Source organism: Pyricularia grisea, assembly GCF_004355905.1.
Source record: "Pyricularia grisea strain NI907 chromosome Unknown Pyricularia_grisea_NI907_Scaffold_2, whole genome shotgun sequence".
Taxonomy (NCBI): Eukaryota; Fungi; Ascomycota; class Sordariomycetes; order Magnaporthales; family Pyriculariaceae; genus Pyricularia; species Pyricularia grisea.
Genome location: NW_022156717.1, coordinates 2,753,059 through 2,773,084, shown reverse-complemented (window position 1 = coordinate 2,773,084; position 20,026 = coordinate 2,753,059). Strand labels below are relative to the sequence as shown.

Below are 20,026 nucleotides of genomic sequence, written 5' to 3'. Positions count from 1 at the left end.
ATGAAATGTGACAGACAATTGCTACCAGTATCAGGTACCTCGCCGTTACCTATTAGACCCGACAGTTAGGCCGAACAAACTCGGCGGTGGCACAGCCTTCCCACATTGGCGTGCAGCAAAACTCCACTCCCGTTCTGCGGACCATGTCTCTTTTGTTGCAATGTGACAGGGGGATTTTCGCAGCGTACAGTACCGCCGCGCTTTGCCGGCGTAACGGGCTCTTTTTTTCTCCCCTCACTCCGTCCATGCTCTCTTCCTTTGGGTCGACGCCTATAATACCTCTGATTGGTTTTCGCCCCATGGAGGCTTTGATGCGCCGGATGCCCCGTTCATTTCGTTACTCTCCCCTCCCCCCAAACCGAGCTGCCTACCTACATTGGTAAGGTACCTACCTAGGCACCTTTGCCTACCTCGGCCGTCTAGGTATCTTGTGTATCTAAACCAAACTCGACAAAATAATGGATTTTACAAAGTAGACAGTTGTGGAAGTGGCTGGGATCCAAAGTTGTACAAACCGAAGGAGGCAGTTAACCCAAGAATAAGAAAGGAAGGGACAGAAAAGAAAAAGAAAAAAAAGAAGAAAATAAAAGAATTAAAAAACAACATGCACGACAGCGCGAAACCCTACCCAGAAAAGGAAACATGTCCGCAAATTTTGGGTTACTTGCGATCTATCCTGCCAAGCCTGCGCACCAATGACACCCTGTATCTCTATCCCATCCTACTTTCTCGGGTCGGGACTGTGGTCTGCTGCGGCCTGTGGTAGCAGTAAAGCAAATGCTCTGGTGCAAGGCAAGGGAAAAGAAAGGTACTGCAGGTTATTTTATCCACTACATCTGCCGCTCGCTGTTCCTTATTGCCAATGACAGACGGCCATTGCTTTCTGGGCAACCCACATTTAGCTTACCGGGCTACTCTTCCCTACCCGCCTTTAAAACTTAACGCGATCGCCTACTCTTGACGTGATGTGGCCCCCATGCTCGAGACTTTTCTAACTCCCGTACTATTCTAGCTTATCCCCCTTTTCTTTGTTCCCGCTTTCATCATAAACCTGTGTACCTGAAGCCTCTGGCTTGCCAGCGGAAACTGCAGAAAATAAGTTACAGCTATTGAACCCAGCTGATTGGGAAGTGGCCTGATTGTTAAACATATTCCACAAAGGCGGGCCACTGTTCCAACCCGAACAGCCGCTCGCAGGTGGCGACGAATCATCGTTTTCTTTGGAACCGAACCGCAAAGACCTAAACGAACAGGCATTCTTTTATTTTTCCAACTTGGTTGTTGTTTTCTTGCTGAAGCTCAATCTACGTCTCGATCCAAGAAAAAAAAAAAAAAAAGGATTAACAGCTGATTTGTACCTGCTGCTTTGAAGCTGGTTTCAGTCTTCACCATCCATGCTAGGCCCGGTGCATAGTAGCGGAGACGCGGCGATTCGAAGCTTAGCAACAGCTCACGATGGCGCCCTCGGTGTCGACACAGCAGGGCGATGATGGCCGCGTTCCCGCAAGGCGGATGCGGCAGAGCAAACCAAAAACAAAGACGGGTTGTAGGAACTGCAAGTATGTCGTGTTGATGCATTTCATTTTATTTCTTTCACTCCATTCTATTCCGGATCATCGGCTCTTCCCTCGTCGCACGTGCCTTTACGCGGTCCGATCCGATCCCTTCGTTCCTACCTCCTATCCCAACCCAACCCCATCCATGTTCATCCCTTCTCCACTCTCTATACAGATGAATGGATGGAATGGGAATCCAGCATATACCTTGCCTGAACTAGCATCTACCTTAGCATACAGGCAACCTTACCTTAGGTAGTCAGTCTACTTACCACCTTACTTACCATCACCAAACTCGATATCCAATTTCATACCTACTTTCTTCTTCCACCTACCTTACCCATTGGCTGTCTGTTTGTCTGCCTTGGGTTCGTCCATACTGACTCGAACACAATGTCACCTATATAGATCACGAAGAATCAAGTGCGACGAACAGCGACCCGCTTGCACGCAATGCACTCGGTCTAAGAGGATATGCACTGGCTATCCGCCGCCGGCACATAGCGCCAGACCTTTTGAAGAGGTCCTTATCGCGCCCAAGCCCAACATTGCCTGCGCCGGCCCGATCGTTAGCAGAAACGCTAACCCCCCAATCATACGCGAATCTGTCAGACTTCCCCCACGCCGTCGACAGCCGCAGCCGCAGCGCCCCACGCCTCCACTGAGTCCTCTTTTCAACTTTTCCAATGCCTATGTGAATCTATACCAGACCCCTGCCCCTGGCCTCACTTTTGATCTACAGGAAGGCCAGTACTTCCAGTTGTTCCGCTCCAACACGGCCGGTGAGCTATCGGGTTATTTCGACAATGTGTTCTGGACCCAGACCGTGCTCCGGGAGTGTCATGACTCTGCCGCTGTCAAGCATGCCGTAGTCGCTCTCGGTGCCCTCTACAAGACGTTGGAAAAGTCAACAGAGTCACCACCTGGCTCCCCATCGTCTCGTGAACAGGCTCCGGGCAGCCCACCCGGCCGGGAGGCTGCCCATGCTCACTGGGAAGTGGCGGTGCAGCAATACTCCAAGGCCTTGATGGCACAAGTTAGCGCCCCCATGAACAGCGACGATCACAGGTCAAACAGGACACGGCTCATGACCAGTGTTCTGCTGGCATGTTTTGACTCGTTCATCGGCGATCACAAACAGGCCATCATACAGATCCAGAACGGTCTTGGTCTCCTGGAGATACTCCGTGCCCAACGGAGAAAGGCCATGCTGGCGAGGCCCGAGGAGCCCGTCGAGGACGAGCTCTTGCAAATGTTCACGAGGCTGGCCATCCAGGCCAAGTCGTACGACATGGCCTTCCATTTTCCCGAACCATATGTCGTCCGTTTGGTTCAAGCACCTGCCAATCCTGCCTCGCCCGGCGAATCCGGCGGAACCCCCGTATCGATTCATCAGGAGCCCATACCCGAGCGGTTCTCATCGCTCATAGAGGCAAGGGTCGCGTGGGACACGCTATGTGAACAGTTGCTACGCGCCACCGAGTCCATGGCACAGTTAGCAAGTGGCCCTCCCAACCTCCTGCCTCAGACCATGATGATATACGGCAAGGCCTTTGCTGCCCGTATCCGCAGCTGGTCTCACGCATTTGAGCACATCCTTACATCCAGGACTGCCCCTGGTATCACCAGCCAGGAGAAGGCCGGCATTGCTGTTCTCAAGATGTTCCAAATAATGAGCGAGATACTGTTTCATATGACCTTTAAGCATAACGAGATGGATTTCGACAATTATAGGCCCTACTTCAGGACCATCGTCGACCTGGCATCTGAGGTTGTCGGCGATGAGGAAAGGCGCGCTGCTGAACGTAGATGTCCGAACCGCAGCTTTTGCGCCCACCAGCATGTCAACGGCGACTATAGTCAGTCGATCAACATGCTGGGTGGCCAAGAATATACGGCGCACCACATCAAGCCTAGCTTCAGCGCTGACCTTGGCATCGTGCCGCCGTTGTACGTCGTCGCAGCCAAGTCGCGGGACCACGTCATCAGGCGGCAGGCTATCCAGTTGCTGCGGAGTAGTGCAAGGAGGGAGGGTATGTGGGACAGTCAGCTTACAGCACAGATCGGCGCGTGGATCATGGAGCTGGAGGAGTCCGTGGACGAGGAGGCCATCTATGAAGATGAACTGGACATGAATCGCGCGCCTCACCTGCCAACTCCAAATGCCAGCCCTAGTGAGGTCCCAATCGCGTCCTTTTCATCGCCGAAGCAACGGGCAGCTGGTCAGGGACAGCGGGGGAGCTTCGACAGTGACGTACCATTGGGACCCGGCGGAAACGCGAGGTGGGACGCGCGACTTGAGAGTAGCAGCAGCGCTGGAAATGGATCGGTGTCGGCCTCGGCGGATAGAGTTGTCGGCATGCGCGTCGTTCCCGAAGACAAGCGTGTGCTTCTCAGGTCGGCAGAGTTTGACCTGCGGGCGCACGTTGCTGTGCTGAAATGTGGAACCAGAGGCCTGCATCCGGGAGCACCTGATAGGAGACTCAGGGAGACAAGGGTTGTGTGGTAGAAGGCGCTTGCTTCGTCTTTCGAGTCTTAATTATGAGCATATTATCCTCTCAATTTTTTTGTTGCAAGCTAAGGCACCCACGAAGAGATATACCCAGGAATTATTTGATTTTTTTTCTTGGTTGGATAACTGGTTTGGTTTTGAATTACTTGATCGGTTGCGGCACCGTGTACGAAGACAAGGAAAGAAGTAAAAAAAAGAGGGCTAAAATAGGTATACTCATAGCAAATGGAATGTGGCTGCTATTTGCGATTTCACGTTGATTTTCTTGTTAACATAATCGCAATAGAATAATATATTATTAGCCTGGTAAGCATCTTGTTTGCATGGTAAGAATGAATGTAGCTCCCTTCACTGAAAGCTTTCGAGCTATGGTGGTGCGATTAGAGCCATTAGGGAGTCGTTCTATCTGAAATGTGGGGGCCGGTAACGCGCCATTCCCTGTCGCTGCAGGAGCCTAAACTCGTACAGACTTTCATTGCAGTAGTGCTTAACATTTTGACAGTAAAAGTCGGCAGCTAGCTCCCAACGTAACAACGTCCTCGGTCATAACCAACTACCTGTCTAACCCGACTTGAACCAAAACGCACCCGTCGTTTGCTTGCGAAAACTTTTTTTGGCGCAAATATTTACACCAGACAAAACCTTTGCGCACGTTCAAGTCGGCGCCGCAGCAAAGATGGCGACAGCCGCAAGGAAGAGGAATGCATCAGAGGCGCTAGAGGAATTGACCGGCATCGACTCCCCAGCATCCAAAAAGTCTCGGCTCGACAACGACGATGATACGGATCTTGAAACAGGGTCGAGGGAACAAATGCCAGAATCAAGACAATCATTGGAAAACGGCAATGGCAATGGCAAAGACAGCACAAACGATAATGGCGCCGAGGCCGAAGCAGACGAGTTTGACGACGCCGACGACGACGAGAGCCCAATAGCAACAGCTGCGCCATTGAGACAGTCCGCCCCGACTGCAGGCTACGACGATCTATACCTAGACACGGTCGACCGCAACGTGCTTGACTTTGACTTTGAGAAGCTCTGCTCGGTCAGCCTATCCAACATCAACGTATACGCCTGTCTGGTATGCGGCAAGTACTACCAGGGCCGAGGGCCCAAGTCACATGCCTACTTCCACGCCCTCGATGAGAATCACCACGTCTTTATCAACATGCAGACGCAAAAGGTCTACGTTCTGCCCGAGGGTTACGAGGTGCGCAGCTCGTCCCTGGACGACGTCAAGTACGTCTCGGACCCGCGCTACACCAGGGACGAGGTGGCGCGGCTGGACAGGCCCGTGAAGGCGCCGACGGCGCGCACGCTCGCGGGTAAGGAGTATGCGCCGGGGTTCGTGGGTATGAACAACATCAAAGAGAACGACTACCTCAACGTTGTGGTGCAGGCGCTGGCGCACGTGCCGCCGCTGCGCAACTTTTTCCTGCTCGAGGACCTGTCCCAGAGCCAGAGCGAGCTGGTGAGGCGGACGGCGACGCTCTTCCGCAAGATCTGGAACCCGCGCGCCTTCAAGGCCCACGTCTCGCCCCACGAGCTGCTGCAGGAGGTCTCGCTGCGGTCCAACAAGCGCTTCACCCTGACGGCGCAGTCGGACCCCGTCGACTTCTTGTCGTGGTTCCTCAACAACCTCCACCTCGGTCTCGGCGGCTCCCGCTCCAAGCCCGGGAGCAGCATGGTCCAGCGCGTGTTCCAGGGCAAGGTCAAGGTCGAGTCGCAGGCCATCACGGCCAAGGCCGACGCCGACGACCGCCTGCGCTTCGAGGACGCAGAGGTCAAGGTGGACGTGTCGCGCTTCCTCCTGCTGACGCTTGACCTGCCGCCCGCGCCGCTGTTCCAGGACGACGACGAGGAGCGCAGCATCATCCCGCAGGTCGCCCTCACCACCATCATGGCAAAGTACGACGGCGTCTCGGCCCAGGAGCACATGAACCACCGCCGCCGCTACCGCCTCATGCACCCGCTGCCGCCCTACCTGGTGCTGCACGTCAAGCGCTTCAGCCAGAACAAGTTTGTGTCGGAGCGCAACCCCACCATCGTCACCTTTGACCCCGAGACGCTTGACGTCTCCCCCTACGTGGAGCCCGACCCGAACCACCACCCGGCGACTGGCGAGCCAATCATCTACGAGCTCGTCGCAAACGTCGTCCACGAGGCCGTCAAGGCAAAGGACGACGTCGCCGACTCGAGCGAGGAGCGCAAGACCTGGAAGGTCCAGCTCAGGGATCGCGCCAGGGACGAGTGGATCGTCTGCCAGGACCTCTTCGTCGACAAGATCCGCGGAGAGCTGCTTTACCTCGGTGAGACGTACCTGCAGGTCTGGGAGCGCAAGAGGGACCCAAAGAGGAAAGGGAAGGCAGCGTAGGCTTGATGGGGAACTTGAATAAAAAAAAAAAGTCAAAAGAATATGTGTATATAAGCCTTGAAATGTTTTAATAAGAGCCGACTTTGACCGGTATTTGGTTACCATTCATTAGCTGTTGAGCACTTCTCCCAGTAGTGGTTGCTCGTATAGACAGCGCTGCAGAGTACCTCATGTAGGTAAATAGATACACATGCATACATCAATGCTTACTTGCCCGGGGGTTTTATTTTGTTTTTATTATTATTATTCTGATATCAGCCACCTGTGTGTACTTGGGAAGGTAGGTAGGTATCCACGTAGGAAGATGTACAGGTACGTAGGACAAGGAATACGTAAATAAGTAGGCCGTTATATTCAAAACCATACAAATAACCAATAAACACCTGCCCAGCACACACAACCATATATTTGTCAAAGGCAACAATTTGACGGGAATCATTCTTTTTTTTTTTTTTGCTTCTCCTTGTCATTCATTTCAATGAGCTCGACCCTACAGTACAAGTACAACAGAAAACGCTCTCCGGGGAGTCGAAGCGATGTAACCCCCCCGATCGAGTTTGGAACCTGGACTACCAGTAAGAAGTGGAGAAGAAAACAAACGCAAGACCGAGGCCGCAGGAAACATGAATGCTTTCGCCTCAATACGCTAACAAGTAATTCATAGCTCATAGCACAAGAAATGGGAAATGGGGGAGGAAACAACAAAGAGAATCCCGCCCAAACAAAGGTATATGGTATATGCATCCGAGATGATTTTGAATATCTCCCTATGCCAAGCATGATGCAAAGTCCACATCCCACCATCACCTTTGCCCCATCCACCACAATACATAGCCATCATACATTCGCCACAGAAAATTCCTCGCTCCAGCTCAGCAGATTCGGCCGACCGCCAAAAAAAAAGGCAGTGTGATTCAAACAAACATATGATCTGGTAGTATACACAACAAAGATGCCAAACCCACCCGAAGCGTTATGCTTTCAGAATGGTACGAATACACGGGAGTCCCTGGATGTGGAAAGTAGGAAAATGGTATACTGCGGATCAATGACGTGACGAAATATTGTGGGCTCAAATGGCAGAATCATCGAGAGGGGGAAATGTTAAACGGCTAAGCTTTATGCCTGATACCTCTTGGTCATCGAGCAAGGGACAAAGCTTGTAACTATTGAGTCGCGCCGCTGCCCTGCTGTTGGCTTTGCGACTGCTGTTGCTTCTGGTCATCCCCTTGACCACTGCCATACTGCTGTTGCTGCTGCTGATTTTGTTTGCGCTTCTCGGCGTTCCTCTCGCGGCGCACTTCATCCAGTGCAGTCCGTTGTTGGAGGGACCCTTCGTGGCTCTTCCACTCAATCTTGGTGTCGGGAGGGAAGCCGAGGATCCGCTTCATAGTTTCGCTGTGTTATAATTTGGTCAGTACGGGCCTTGGCAGTACGGCACTTGCGAAATCTAGGGAGAGAACCTACCGGATCTTGACGACCTTGCCACCGTCCCTGCGGACCCAGACACTCAAAATATCCTCGCCATTCCTGACGCTCAGTACCGCACCACAGACCTCCTCGCTGGCGTCGGAGAACTGGTCGCCCACTATAGCCAGCAGCAAGTCCTCCCAGTACCGATCCGCCACTCCCTTCTTGAGCCGCACGATCCACTTTCCACCCGCCCGGTTCTCGTTGTCTTCCCAGATCGGCCGGATGTCTTTCTTGAAAAGATGATAATCCGAGACCAACGGGAGGGTCGACGGCCGCTTGAGGTGCGCATACACGGCGAAAAAGTCCTCGACCGTGCCCACCTCCGCCATGGCGTGCAGCGTCTTTTCGTACTCAATGTAGCCGTTCGCCTTGCTTATGGGCGGCCGGAACCAGAATACCCACGGCGTGCGCAGAGGGTGCCGTGAGGCCCCTCCCGTCGCCGAAGATGTGCCCTTGGCCGTCGCTGCCGCCTTGACGCCCGTGCTGCCCCCACCCAGCCCACCTTCCTTGGCGTTCTTTTCCACCCCAGGGGTCTTTTGGCTGAGGCCCATGGCGGCGTCGAACGGGTTTCCTGGTGACTTGGGCGTCTTGGCCGACCCAAAGGAGGCGAACGCGCCAGAACCTAGGCCGAAGGCGCTGCTGGCGCCGCCGAGGCCCGGTGACATGAGGGTGCCTCCGGGCGTCATGGCCGAGTTGAACGGAGTCTGGGCCTTGCCGCCGTGCGCTGAGCTGTCACCGCCCAGGCGCCTGGAGAAAGAGCCATTGCGGGTGGCTGCGTTCGCGGGATGGGATGAAGTGTCACTGTTGCCGCCGCTGGCTGTGGAGAGCGAAAGCTTGCTGGAGCTGTTAGAGGGGGGGGGGTTGGTAATTTTGTCAGTAAAGGCAGCCCGTATGGTTGAAAGCCACGACTGGGGGCGGCTCGCGGAGATTGGATGCAACCACAAAGAGGAGCTCCGCATTAGCACAATGCAGGGGGTTACATACTGTGTCCGGCGACTCCATAGGTTATCCATGAAGACAAAGGGCGAAGGGCCGTGGGAATGCGACTAGAAAGAATGTACTGAGGGCGTCCTCGAGTAGCCGACTCTCCTCCTCGCAAAAGCTGTCCTCTCAATCGCGACTCGGCCTCGATCTATCCGGGAAAGGGGGCACCTCGGGACGCTCCAGATCGCAGCAGTGTTGCAAGCCTGTTTGGAGCCCGACAATCGTGATGCTGTGATATGCAACTGAATTCTAATTCAGTGCATCAACGTGCGGGAAATCGTGGGATCGTTGCGGGCCTGTAAGGGTGTTATGGTTTATCGCGATATAAATGTTGTAGGCCTGCTTTTTTTGCGTGGCGCCGCCTTGGTTCGGTTGATCGAGTGTGGTCGTAATTTTTGGTTAAGGAGGTACTGGATGGCCGTAGTCGAATTGAAGTGTGCGTCGGTCGGATGAGAGCTTGTGTTTTCTTTGGGCGGACGGGGGCTAGCTGATAAAATTGCTATACGGATGAAATTTGGAGCGAAGTGTGGAAGTGAGTCTTTGGGTATCTATCTTTTTTTTTTTTGTGATGCAGGAAATGGTCTTGAAGTTTTTAATCAGAACCAAAAGATCGATGCGTTGCAGACTTTGTGTTGTCAGGATTGGGGGTCAATTTTTCTTTGCTTTGCAACCCCAAGTGGTGGCCTTCACAAATACTGGAGCCAGCCAGCCAGTGAGTGAGCCCAGTCCAGCCCAGCAAAGACATCGGATCCATGGCTGGCTTGCCCGCAGCGCGCATTGGAGAAGCGCGCTCCACTGCACTTTTTCTCTGACGCCTCTGACGACTGTGAGGACCTTGGCTTACCTAACACTAACCATCCCCCTCTACCTGCTCTGAGGTAGTCAGGGTTCTCCACTCGGTTGATCAAACTACGCATATGATTTGTGCAGAATTGAGGCGTAGCCCCGCTCAACGGCTCAGAAACGTACCAGGCGGTGAAATTAGCGCCATGGCAGAAACCACTCCCTGGTGGGCCCTTGGATTTTTTTTTTTTTTTTTTCGTTCTTAGTCTGCGATCGACTGCAGTGTTGAATTCTGAGACTCTTCTCTTTTCTCACCACGGCCACAGATCCCAATCATAAAACAAATCGACAGTCAGCCCGCAACTTCGCACTCAATGGTACTGCCGATATGGGACAGTGATGTCGAGATTAACTCCTCTAAATTGCCCTTGTATAAAACCATCATCCCGAGAGCCCCATTTGCGTGGCTGCCATGAGCCGATGATGACCTGAAACAAGATCTGGACATTCTCTCCCCTGGATATGCTTCCTTTGACTTGGAATATATATAAACTTGCGCTAGACGACTCCTGAATCTTGCAAGTAGTTGCGGTCTTCCCGGAAAATATCCTTGCCGTCATACTCGACGGTTTTCCATAGAGGTAAAAGGTATGTCTTTCATATGTTCCTTGCACTGCCGAGTCTGTAGCGATGACAACAGTTATCTGGTAATCTAATACAACCTTACCTGTGGACTGCTATGTCTACTGACAAAGCTACGTTCCGGTCAATGGTTATAAATGATGAGGATCATGGCATTTATAAGTTTCTGAACACTTTACCTTCGAACGGATTTCCCTGAACTTTTTTTCTTGTATACATCTGACTGATAATTAGCTGTTTCAAAAGTGTGTATCTGGAGAAAGCGATTCACTACCCCTAAATTCTTCAATTTCAAACATAGCGGCATGAGACAATGCATGCCTGGATTCAATTTAGAAGAATCAGCCAGCCCAAGTTTTCTTTCAAGTGTTGCGTCCAATAGAGGAAGAACAAGACTGACCTGGCAGGCGGCTTCTTGGCTAGCTTTGACTTGATGGTGGTATTGGAGGATGGATGTTCGCCTTGATATCAAAAAAGACATTCCCCAGAATGGCCAAGCATCCACGGTATCATAAAAATCTAGGTATGTCAGTAAGTACCTTAGGTAAGTACCTAGGCAAATACTTGCAGTATTTCACAATAATTAGGTAGGTACACAATGTCTATCAAGTGATACCATGCCAGGTATATCATCAGTTGGCAATGGGTAACCATGTGCGGGCAATGTATCACCCATAAAAGCACTGTGGGGTCAAGTGCTCTTCAGCAATCATCGCAAGTCTGGTGTGATTGACGGCAACTGCCGAGCGAGCACATTTACAGAGTAGGGGGCGAAGATAGTTGGATTTGGTATAGATCCACGTCACAGGCGACTTTTTACCCCCTCCTCTAATGTCTGATTTTTTCCTCTTCTCAATTTTCACTTCACGGACAATCCTGCCGGTTGCAGATGCAAAGGAGTTATTGTTGTCCCTTAATTTCTTCTCATTTGTCGTCATAACAACAATCCAACTTACTGGGGGGTTTTTTTTTTTCTAAAATAGACCAAAAAAGTTATACCCCTCGCCTGTGTCGGTGCCCCGCATCAGTTTTCAATCGCAGATCCAGTCGCACCTCGTGACTCGAGTTAGCATCCAACAAGGAATTTGGCCCTCGAAGTTACCATATCTTCAGCCTCAGGCTTGTCCAACACGGATTTGGGGCAAGCACTATTTGTTGTGCATACAAATTGATTGCCCCTTCCTACCCATCTCATACTAGTCAATTCGACTCTTTCGCCATTGAGCACAGTCCCAAGCCATCACAGTTCATCAGTTAGCATCATGGACAAGATCACAGACAAGATAGCGGCATTGCCGCCAGACTCGTCTTACTTCTCGCTGGAGTTCTTCCCTCCAAAGACAGCCATGGGTTTCTCCAACCTGCGAGATCGTCTCGACCGAATGGCTCGCGCCCTTCGTCCCCTCTTTGTCAATGTCACTTGGGGCGCTGGTGGTTCAACTGCTCAAAAGTCTCTAGAGTTGGCAGAGATCTGCCAGCGAGAACTTGCTTTAACCACATGTTTGCACCTTACTTGCACAAACATGAGCCGAAAGCTGATTGACAAAGCACTGGAGGATGCCAAAGCCTTGGGTATCAGGAATATCTTGGCACTCAGGGGTGACCCTCCTCGTCCGGGCGAGTACGCCATAGCCGACGACTCGGAGGGAGATGTCAACGAATTTACTTGGGCAATCGATCTGGTTCGGTACATAAAGCGGAATCATGGCGACTACTTTTGCGTCGGTGTTGCCGCCTATCCCGAGGGTCACGCCGAGGAAAGCCATCCGACGAACCAGAGTCTGGAGCACGACCTGCCATATTTAGTAGAAAAAACGCAGGCCGGCGCAGACTTCATAATAACGCAGCTCTTCTTTGATATCAGCGCATATGACAATTTTGAGAGGACCTTGAGAGAGCATCCAAGTGGCGCGTTCAAGGACATCCCCATCATACCAGGATTGATGCCCATCCAAAACTACCAGATGATCAAAAGGACGACTAAGCTCAGCCATGCCAAGATCCCGGATCCCCTTATGGCACGTCTAGATGCGGTGAAGAAGGACGATGAGCAGGTTAAGAAAGTTGGAGTGGATATCATCAGTGAATTGGTTGACCAAGTCAAAGAGGTCAAGAACAGAAGCTCTGGCCCCAAAGGCTTCCATTTTTACACACTTAACCTGGAGAAGGCCGTTTCATTCATTGTCGAACGCACAAACCTCATCCCACCCAGTACACCAGATGACGATGAGGTCGCCGTCTTGGATGACGTAGCTGTACCGTCTATCCATCTAAACGGCGCAACACCAGTCAACGACCATGTATCAGCCTCGTCACTTCACCCGCCGACACACGCCGGCTCCAGGAGACAGTCGACTATCGGGTCCGATCCGCGGAACCGTGTCATCGTCAGCAGTGGCCGCCCAGCCTCCCACCCAGACTACGAGGCTACCGGATTTGAAGCCAGTGTGCCCGCACAGGCAATCAACAGCCGCGCCAACACCCTCGCCATCTCCGAGGGCGAGGGCGTCTTGGGTAGGGAGGCAACTTGGGATGACTACCCCAACGGAAGATGGGGTGACGCCCGTTCGCCCGCTTACGGTGAAATCGATGGCTACGGAGTCAGCTTGCACATGTCAGGGACACAAGCCGTTCAGCTCTGGGGTAGACCGGCTACAGTGGAGGATGTTAGCAACATATTCATGCGCCACCTGAAAGGTGAATTGCCCGCAATCCCATGGAGCGAGGAGGAGTTTAACGCAGAGACCGAGACCATCCGCGACACGCTGTTGGCGCTCAATTCGCGCGGATGGTGGACCGTCGCCAGTCAGCCTGCTGTCAACGGTCTAAGGTCCAACGACAGGACATTTGGCTGGGGTCCGCAGAATGGGTTCGTCTTTCAGAAAGCCTTTGTCGAGATGTTCCTGCCGAACAAGGATTGGAAGGAGCTGCGCGAAAAGCTGCTGCGTGAAAAGGACATTGTCTGTTTCTACGCTAGCAATGCCAAGGGAGATTTCGAATCCTCAGATGGCGGCGGCGATGCCCCTGATGGCGCCCCCACGGGTAACGGAATTGAGGATGAGCAGCCACTCCCCAGCGGTAGCAGTACAAACGCTGTGACTTGGGGCGTTTTCCCTGGCAAGGAGATTGTCACACCGACTATCATCGAGGAGGTCAGCTTCCGGGCCTGGAGCGAGGAGGCGTTTGGAATCTGGGCAGAGTGGGCGAAGGTGTATGGCAAGGACTCCCCGAGCGAGAAGCTGCTAGAGTCGCTGCGGGCTGACTTGTGGCTTGTCAACATTATCCACCATGACTACATCGAGAAGGAGGCTTTGTGGGATTTGTTACTGAAATGATAAGTCTAGTGCTTTGAGGGGATGAGAGCTGGAACCACAGCCGGGGTAAAAAAAAAAAAAAGAAGAAGAAAAAAAAGCAAGGTAGCGAGGAAGCTCCATTACCATACGAATCTTTCCAGGGTGCGTTTTGCTTGACTTGTGGATGTTGTGGCGTCTCAAAGTGGCTTGATTTGGGGGTGCTATCAGATACGGAGGAGTTGCACATTCTATCGGCCGAGACGACTGTTATTCGTGCCAAGAAACCGGTTTCGTTCCGGACGGCTGGCTCCATGTCGAGATCTCCCCGTCGAGACCCCCCCACGAAGGATCATCTCAACTTTGGCTTGATCAAGATCTGAAATAATTACCCAAAACAGATTTTGATGGACAGAGTTTGTTCGTTGGTCGAGTGGGGCCAAAGACTCAGGCCTATCGCCGTATACTTGGTATGTGGTACACATCCTGTCAGTTTTGATGAGTTGTTTGACCATGTCAGGATAGCCTAGAAAGGACCGTCTTTCTCTCCACGGTACAAGCCAAGGCAAAGACCAAAGAGCACATTTGTTGATAAGTAGATCATTTGCAAGCTTTGGGGAAAACTGTCCCCCCCCTCCCCCATGCACACAATGGGGTTAGCCGTGCCCTACGGAGTACGACAAAGGTCTTGGCAAGATCGAAGCTAGGAGGCAATTTCGTGCAAATGGCTCAGACACGGAAGCTGGAGATGTTCCTGACTACGCCATGGTACGTTTACCAACGGGACGGGATGGAAAAAACAAAGAGAAAAAAAAAATGGCAACGGGAGGGGGAGGGAAGGAAAGAAAGCGCCGATCAAGCAATGTTCAAAGTGGGACTTTTTTTTGTTGCCATGATGACCTTTAGCCGCAGTCAGATTGGAACAATGATTTAGTACTGTAGAACGAAAAATCGAGTTTGCTTTTCTATCCAGATTTGAAGGTCGGTTCTGCCGGCGCCCCCGTAACGGGCGCAATGCGAGGGAGAAAAAATAATTCAAAAAAAAAAAAGTCAGCCCGCCAGTGCCCTTACTCTCTACGCCCCCAGAACTCGGTTGATACAAACAAGGGGTGCAACAAGAGCTTGGCTGGCGGGTTGTCCAGGTCCAAAACATGGTGGAGCCTTGATAACACAAAGAGGAAAAGATTTCTGGTCGGATATCACCGCCGAGCGCGGACCGTTGTCCCGATATTTTTTCTCAGGTGCTCCGAGGACAATTTTGGGACGCTTATTACTTCGTAATTAGATCGGAACCAGAAACTTGTTGGGAAGAGTTACGTATACCTTTTTTTTTTCTCGAGTTGATCATCGGTGAAGGGATGTGTTTATGCAAGTTGACAAGCTACTGTGGACTAGACTGGGTGGTCAGAACATGGCAGGCAAGGGGCCCTCACAAAAAGGTACCTTTGGTACATACGAAGTACGGAGTATAGTAAGCTTGAGTTTGTACGTTGTTAGTTAGAGCGACGAAGTACATACTCTGTAGTATTCCGGAGGTGCGCACGTACTCCGTAGAGAGTGTCGCGTGTCCCTGCCTCTTCCGGACCTATTGTTGTCCATCGATTTTTGCTTCGTCTTCATCTTCTTCTGGATTCTTTTCCATTTTTTTCCCCTTTTCGTTCAGGGGTGTTCGTCCGAACATTTTGGGTTGGGTGGCAGCCCAACGGGGGCCCCTGTCATCCCATGAGCCGCATCCCTGCCGCCCACTTCAATATCGGGAAAAGTCGGGGAAAAGCTGTTTGAAATCTCACGCCCAAGCTGTTTGGACGTTGACGATCGCTTGTGAATTGGGTTTGAATAGTTGGCTTTGTGTTATGAAGCCAAACGTTGGCACTTTTGTTTTTTTTTCTCTCTCTCTCTCTCCGATATGCCAGCGCATAAGGTCCACACTACAAATGTGAGCTTTTTTTTTCTAGTTAGAAGTGATAAACACTTTGCATAAACCATAATTGATGAAAGAACAACAATGTTACTATAGAGACAACTAATCAATGCATCCTAGACCGACGTGGTAAAACCCATCGGCTTGGGACTATGGATAGAATTGGGAATGTGGAGAGATGTTCAAGATGACTTACTTCTTCAAAATGGATGTCGAATGTAGGTAGCCTTTAGAGTGGAGTTGTTGGGGATCGGGACGACACGCGGAGCTCCACCGTCCCATTGTTCTAAAGTTCTAAGAGCAATTGAGCCTTGTTAATTGGTCAAATAAGCTCCCGGCTTCTCATCCCCTGTTTCGACGTTTGCGCAGACCGGCTTGTGGGCTACCTACCTTTAATCTTTTTTATTCTTTCTCGGTTTCTTCTCTGTATTTTAGCGGGTTGTGCTGAAGTTATTGTTAGATTATTTGCTGAAGAGATTGCTCTAGGTCTCCATACTCTTACGTACGAGATACCACAAGCTCCGCTGTCAAGCCGTGCACGAGGTCAGGGAAAGAAACTACGAAGTAATTGGGCATAAACTTTTACGAGAAAAAAAAAAAAAAGGACTTTGTTTAAAGGACGTAACAATTCAGATCGACGGGAGCTTGTAGCTTCACTAGCAGGACTGGCCACGGTAGATCCCCTCGCACGTTACGAATAGCCAGCCAATGTTTCGGAATAGGATGCCGTTCCTCGAGCCCCCTTATGCAGTATGTTATTTGGGTAAATCAATTGAGTGAGAACTCCGAACCAGAAGAGAACATCGCAATCTTTCCGTCAGACAATTGGAAGAAAACTCGGTAGGAACCCAATAATGGTAAACTTGATTTGATTGCGTTGCAACAAACTCCCGAAAGCGGAGCTCTTGGATCAAGACTCAATCCTCTCCAGTCCCTGACCCTCACCGAGCATCCCCACCAGTGTCCGTCCCCAGGGACAGACAGCCTAGGTGGATAGGTAGGACATGGCTCCACTAAATATTTGCGGAGGTCCAAAAAGGGTCGGACCCCTGCAGGTACCTGCAAGGCTGTTGCTAGCAGAATGCGCTTCGTCGGGTAGCTAGCAAGCTGCGAAATGTACCCTGGAAAGGTTAGCTCTTTTCTTTTTTTCTTTCTTTTTTTTTTTCCTTTTTTTTTTTTTTTTTCCCCTGCGTTGTTGTCAGCCCTCACACCAAGGCGGCAGGCGTCAAGCGATCGACTTTGTGGCTTGTCTTATTGCGCGAGACGCCCCTACCTCAGCAAAAAAAAAAAAAAAGATAGGATACCGGATCCGATCATAAAAAGCCCCGGTCAACGGCCTCGTGATGTGTGTTCGTGTCAGGAATTCCTTACTCTCTACTTGTGTATTACATACATAATACGTACCAAATACAGTACTCCGTACATTGTGTTGAGGATTTAATAAGCAACCACATACACGCCCCTCGACATACATAAAAGAAACCAAAGAAGCCTGCCCCCCCAAAGCAGCTTCTTGATGACAGTGAGGATCGCAGCTTGATACGTTCATTCTCTAGGCGCATCGGTTCCTGTAAGGTGGTGAAACATTTCAAAACTTCTCCCTAGTGCTTCTTTAAAGTGCCCCACAAAAGCTCACTGCCCCTTGGTATGCCCAACCAGGGTTTTCCCGCGTTGTATTAAAAGAAAGTCAGAACGTCCCGCTGCCCACACGACATCCCGACTACTTCTCGTCGTTCGATTTTTTATTTATTTTAAAAATAACCTCGTGTACCTTGTCCCCCTTCCTTTTTATTGACCGCGACTCGTCACTTGTTTTCATTAATTTTCTTTCTCCCTCGTCTCCTTTTCTTCTTGAAATGGTCCCCATGGCTTCCTACTCACACTCTTCTGCGAGCTCAGATTTAGTCTCGACGCCTCGATCAGCCTCACCTTCCACTGCCTCCCGTTCGGGTCGTTCTGCTTCCCGCTACTCGGTATCAAATAGGACCTCTGTCTCCAGACGGTCTACCATAATGAACCAAGCTGCTCCCACCACTGCCATAGACATTGCCCAAATAGAAGAGGGCATCAAGATGGCGAACCTCGACACACTCCGTGGCTACAGCAACACAACTCCCGCTCCCGTTCAACAGGCTATCAAGACCGAGTACACCCCAATGTCGCAGGCGGCAGGTTACCAGGTCCTCAGGGAGCCCATGTGGAACAAGGGTGAGTGAGCTTTTTTTGCGCAAGAGTTCTTGCACGCTTTCAAGCTCCGTCGTCTCATCCATCCGAAGACGAGCTGCTGACATTCATCTCAACCATGACAGGTCTGATGTTCACCCCTGAGGAGCGGGTCTCCAAGAACCTCACTGGTCTCCTCCCCCACACCATGGAGACCGAGGATATTGCCTGCGCCCGCGCCATGAAGATGATCCGCACGCGCTCTACCAACGTGGACAGGTATCTTTACCTGTCGAGCCTCAAATCCTCCAACATCGACCTCTTTTACAGGCTCTTGATGGACAATGTGCGCGAGCTCATGCCGCTCGTCTACACGCCGACCATCGGAGATGTCTGTCTCCAGGTACGTACAAAATCCCTTCCAGCAGTGTGTTGATCCTCGGTGTCGTATAGCAGGAAACTGACAAATCGCAGTACTCTTCCCTGTTTACCCGTCCGGAGGCCTTGTATATTTCGATTAAGCAGCGAAAGTCCATCAAGACCATGCTGGCCAACTGGCCATACCCCAACCCCGAGATCTGCGTCATCACGGACGGTTCTCGTATCTTGGGTCTGGGTGACCTCGGTATCAACGGTGTCGGCATCAGCATCGGAAAGCTTGCGCTCTACACTGCCGCGGCTGGTATCCACCCCTCCAAGCAGTTGCCCATCGTCATCGACTGTGGCACCAACAACGTGAGTCCTTCTCCCCAAAAGTCGGATCTGGAAGAGTTCCCGCGGTCTAACCAAAGACATAACAGGAGGAGAACCTGCGCGATCCTCTCTACCTTGGTCTGCGCGCCAAGCGCCCCTCGGTCCAGGAGCAGCAGGACTTCTGCGACGAGGTTATGAGCGCCATCAAGGAGGTGTACCCCAACATGGTTGTCCAGTTTGAGGATTTCGAGACGGAGAAGGCCTTCAACTACCTGGACCGCTACCGATTCGACCCCAAGCTGAACTGCATGTTCAACGATGACATTCAGGTATGGCCCCTTAGTTTTGAGGTGTAGAAATTTTTGCGCGAGTCATGCGCATGGTTCGTGCGTGGTTCGTGTGCGTTTGGTGTTTAGTATGCATACTAACCTTAATACTTACCCCTGATCTAGGGTACCGGAGCCGTGGTTCTCGCCGGATATATCAATGCCGTCAAGCTGAGCAATGTCCCGGTCGAGGAGCAACGTCTTGTCTTTATGGGCGCAGGGAGTGCTGGCGCAGGCGTGGCACGTCAACTGGCATGTGCTCCGCTTATTCCTCTTTCCCCGGTCATGATGCGACCATTATCGAGTACTGAATGCTAACTAGCTTTGAAAATATAGGTCGACTATTACCGTCATGCTCACGGAATGTCCGAGCAGGAGGCTAAGGAAAAGTTCTACCTTGTCGACACCAAGGGACTTATCACTCGCGACAGGTTCGACGGAGCCAAGCTTCCTTCCCACAAGCGCTACTTCGCCAGGGATGACAACAACGGCCATCAGTTCCAGACCCTGGAGGATGTGATCGAGTTTGCTCGCCCTAGTGCTCTGGTTGGTTTGACTGCCACGTTCGGTGTCTTCACCGAGAGCATCGTCCGCGGTCTCAAGGCTAGCGTCGACGCTGCTGGTCACAGGAACCGCCGCCCCATCCTGTTCCCTCTCAGCAACCCCCTCACAAAAGCTGAGTGCACTTTCAGCCAAGCCATTGACTGGACTGACGGAACCGTCATCTTCGCCTCGGGTTCTCCCTTCGCACCTCACACCGTCAAGAACGGTGACAGCGCAACGACGTACTATCCTAACCAGGGCAACAACGTCTACGTCTTCCCGGGTATCGGACTGGGTGCCATTCTCGCCAAGGCCAGCAGGGTCACTGACGAGATGGTCTACACTTCGGCCGAGGCCCTTGCCAACTGCCTGAATGCCGATGAGATCGCCACGGGTCTGATCTACCCCCGCATCGACAGGGTCCAGGACGCCTCCCTTGTTGTTGCCAGGGAAGTGATGAAGTGCTGCCGTCGCCAAGGTTTCAGCAAACTGGACGACGAGTTGTGGAAAAGTTGGGAAGAATGGGGAGACAACGCGTTGATGTCGTGGATCAAGACCAAGCTTTACAAGCCTCTGAAAGAGTAAAGAAATTTATGCGGTAGACAAAAGTTGGGTTGATTTTCGTTTTCTATTCTTTTTTTTTTCTTCTTCACATAATCTTTTGTACGTCAAATACCCACGTAATACTCCAGGACCCACACCTGGCTACATGGCCGTTGCCAATGAGAAACAGGCTCAATATAAATTCTAGACTACATGAAATCAT

General features: G+C 51.6%; 6 protein-coding genes across 6 annotated transcripts; 4 read left to right on the top strand and 2 right to left on the bottom strand.

Annotated features, from left to right (window-relative positions):
• The first annotated feature begins 891 nt into the window (after positions 1-891).
• PgNI_03397 (uncharacterized protein) lies at positions 892-4,370 on the top strand. Its single transcript, XM_031123452.1, has 2 exons — positions 892-1,559; positions 1,965-4,370. Exons 1-2 carry the CDS (start codon positions 1,456-1,458, stop codon positions 4,063-4,065), a joined length of 2,205 nt encoding a protein of 734 aa, XP_030984242.1. The 5' UTR covers positions 892-1,455; the 3' UTR covers positions 4,066-4,370.
• Positions 4,371-4,744: 374 nt separating this feature from the next.
• PgNI_03396 (uncharacterized protein) lies at positions 4,745-6,442 on the top strand (the record flags this gene model as incomplete). Its single annotated transcript, XM_031123451.1, has 1 exon — positions 4,745-6,442. One exon carries the CDS (start codon positions 4,745-4,747, stop codon positions 6,440-6,442), a length of 1,698 nt encoding a protein of 565 aa, XP_030984241.1.
• Positions 6,443-6,866: 424 nt separating this feature from the next.
• PgNI_03395 (uncharacterized protein) lies at positions 6,867-9,576 on the bottom strand. Its single transcript, XM_031123450.1, has 3 exons — positions 8,900-9,576; positions 7,910-8,758; positions 6,867-7,840 (listed from the first exon to the last, which is right to left on the bottom strand). Exons 1-3 carry the CDS (start codon positions 8,926-8,928, stop codon positions 7,609-7,611), a joined length of 1,110 nt encoding a protein of 369 aa, XP_030984244.1. The 5' UTR covers positions 8,929-9,576; the 3' UTR covers positions 6,867-7,608.
• A 2,010-nt stretch (positions 9,577-11,586) lies between these two features.
• Positions 11,587-13,659, top strand: PgNI_03394 (uncharacterized protein; the record flags this gene model as incomplete). Its single annotated transcript, XM_031123449.1, has 1 exon — positions 11,587-13,659. The coding sequence occupies one exon, from the start codon at positions 11,587-11,589 to the stop codon at positions 13,657-13,659; it is 2,073 nt and encodes a 690-aa protein (XP_030984126.1).
• Positions 13,660-14,884: 1,225 nt separating this feature from the next.
• Positions 14,885-15,234, bottom strand: PgNI_03393 (uncharacterized protein; the record flags this gene model as incomplete). The annotated part of the gene is made up of 2 exons (XM_031123448.1): positions 14,885-14,937; positions 15,129-15,234. The coding sequence occupies 2 exons, from the start codon at positions 15,232-15,234 to the stop codon at positions 14,885-14,887; spliced, it is 159 nt and encodes a 52-aa protein (XP_030984246.1).
• A 1,630-nt stretch (positions 15,235-16,864) lies between these two features.
• Positions 16,865-20,022, top strand: PgNI_03392 (uncharacterized protein). Its single transcript, XM_031123447.1, has 6 exons — positions 16,865-17,743; positions 17,845-18,101; positions 18,173-18,433; positions 18,499-18,720; positions 18,844-18,999; positions 19,054-20,022. Exons 1-6 carry the CDS (start codon positions 17,392-17,394, stop codon positions 19,843-19,845), a joined length of 2,040 nt encoding a protein of 679 aa, XP_030984245.1. The 5' UTR covers positions 16,865-17,391; the 3' UTR covers positions 19,846-20,022.
• The last annotated feature ends 4 nt before the right edge of the window (positions 20,023-20,026 follow it).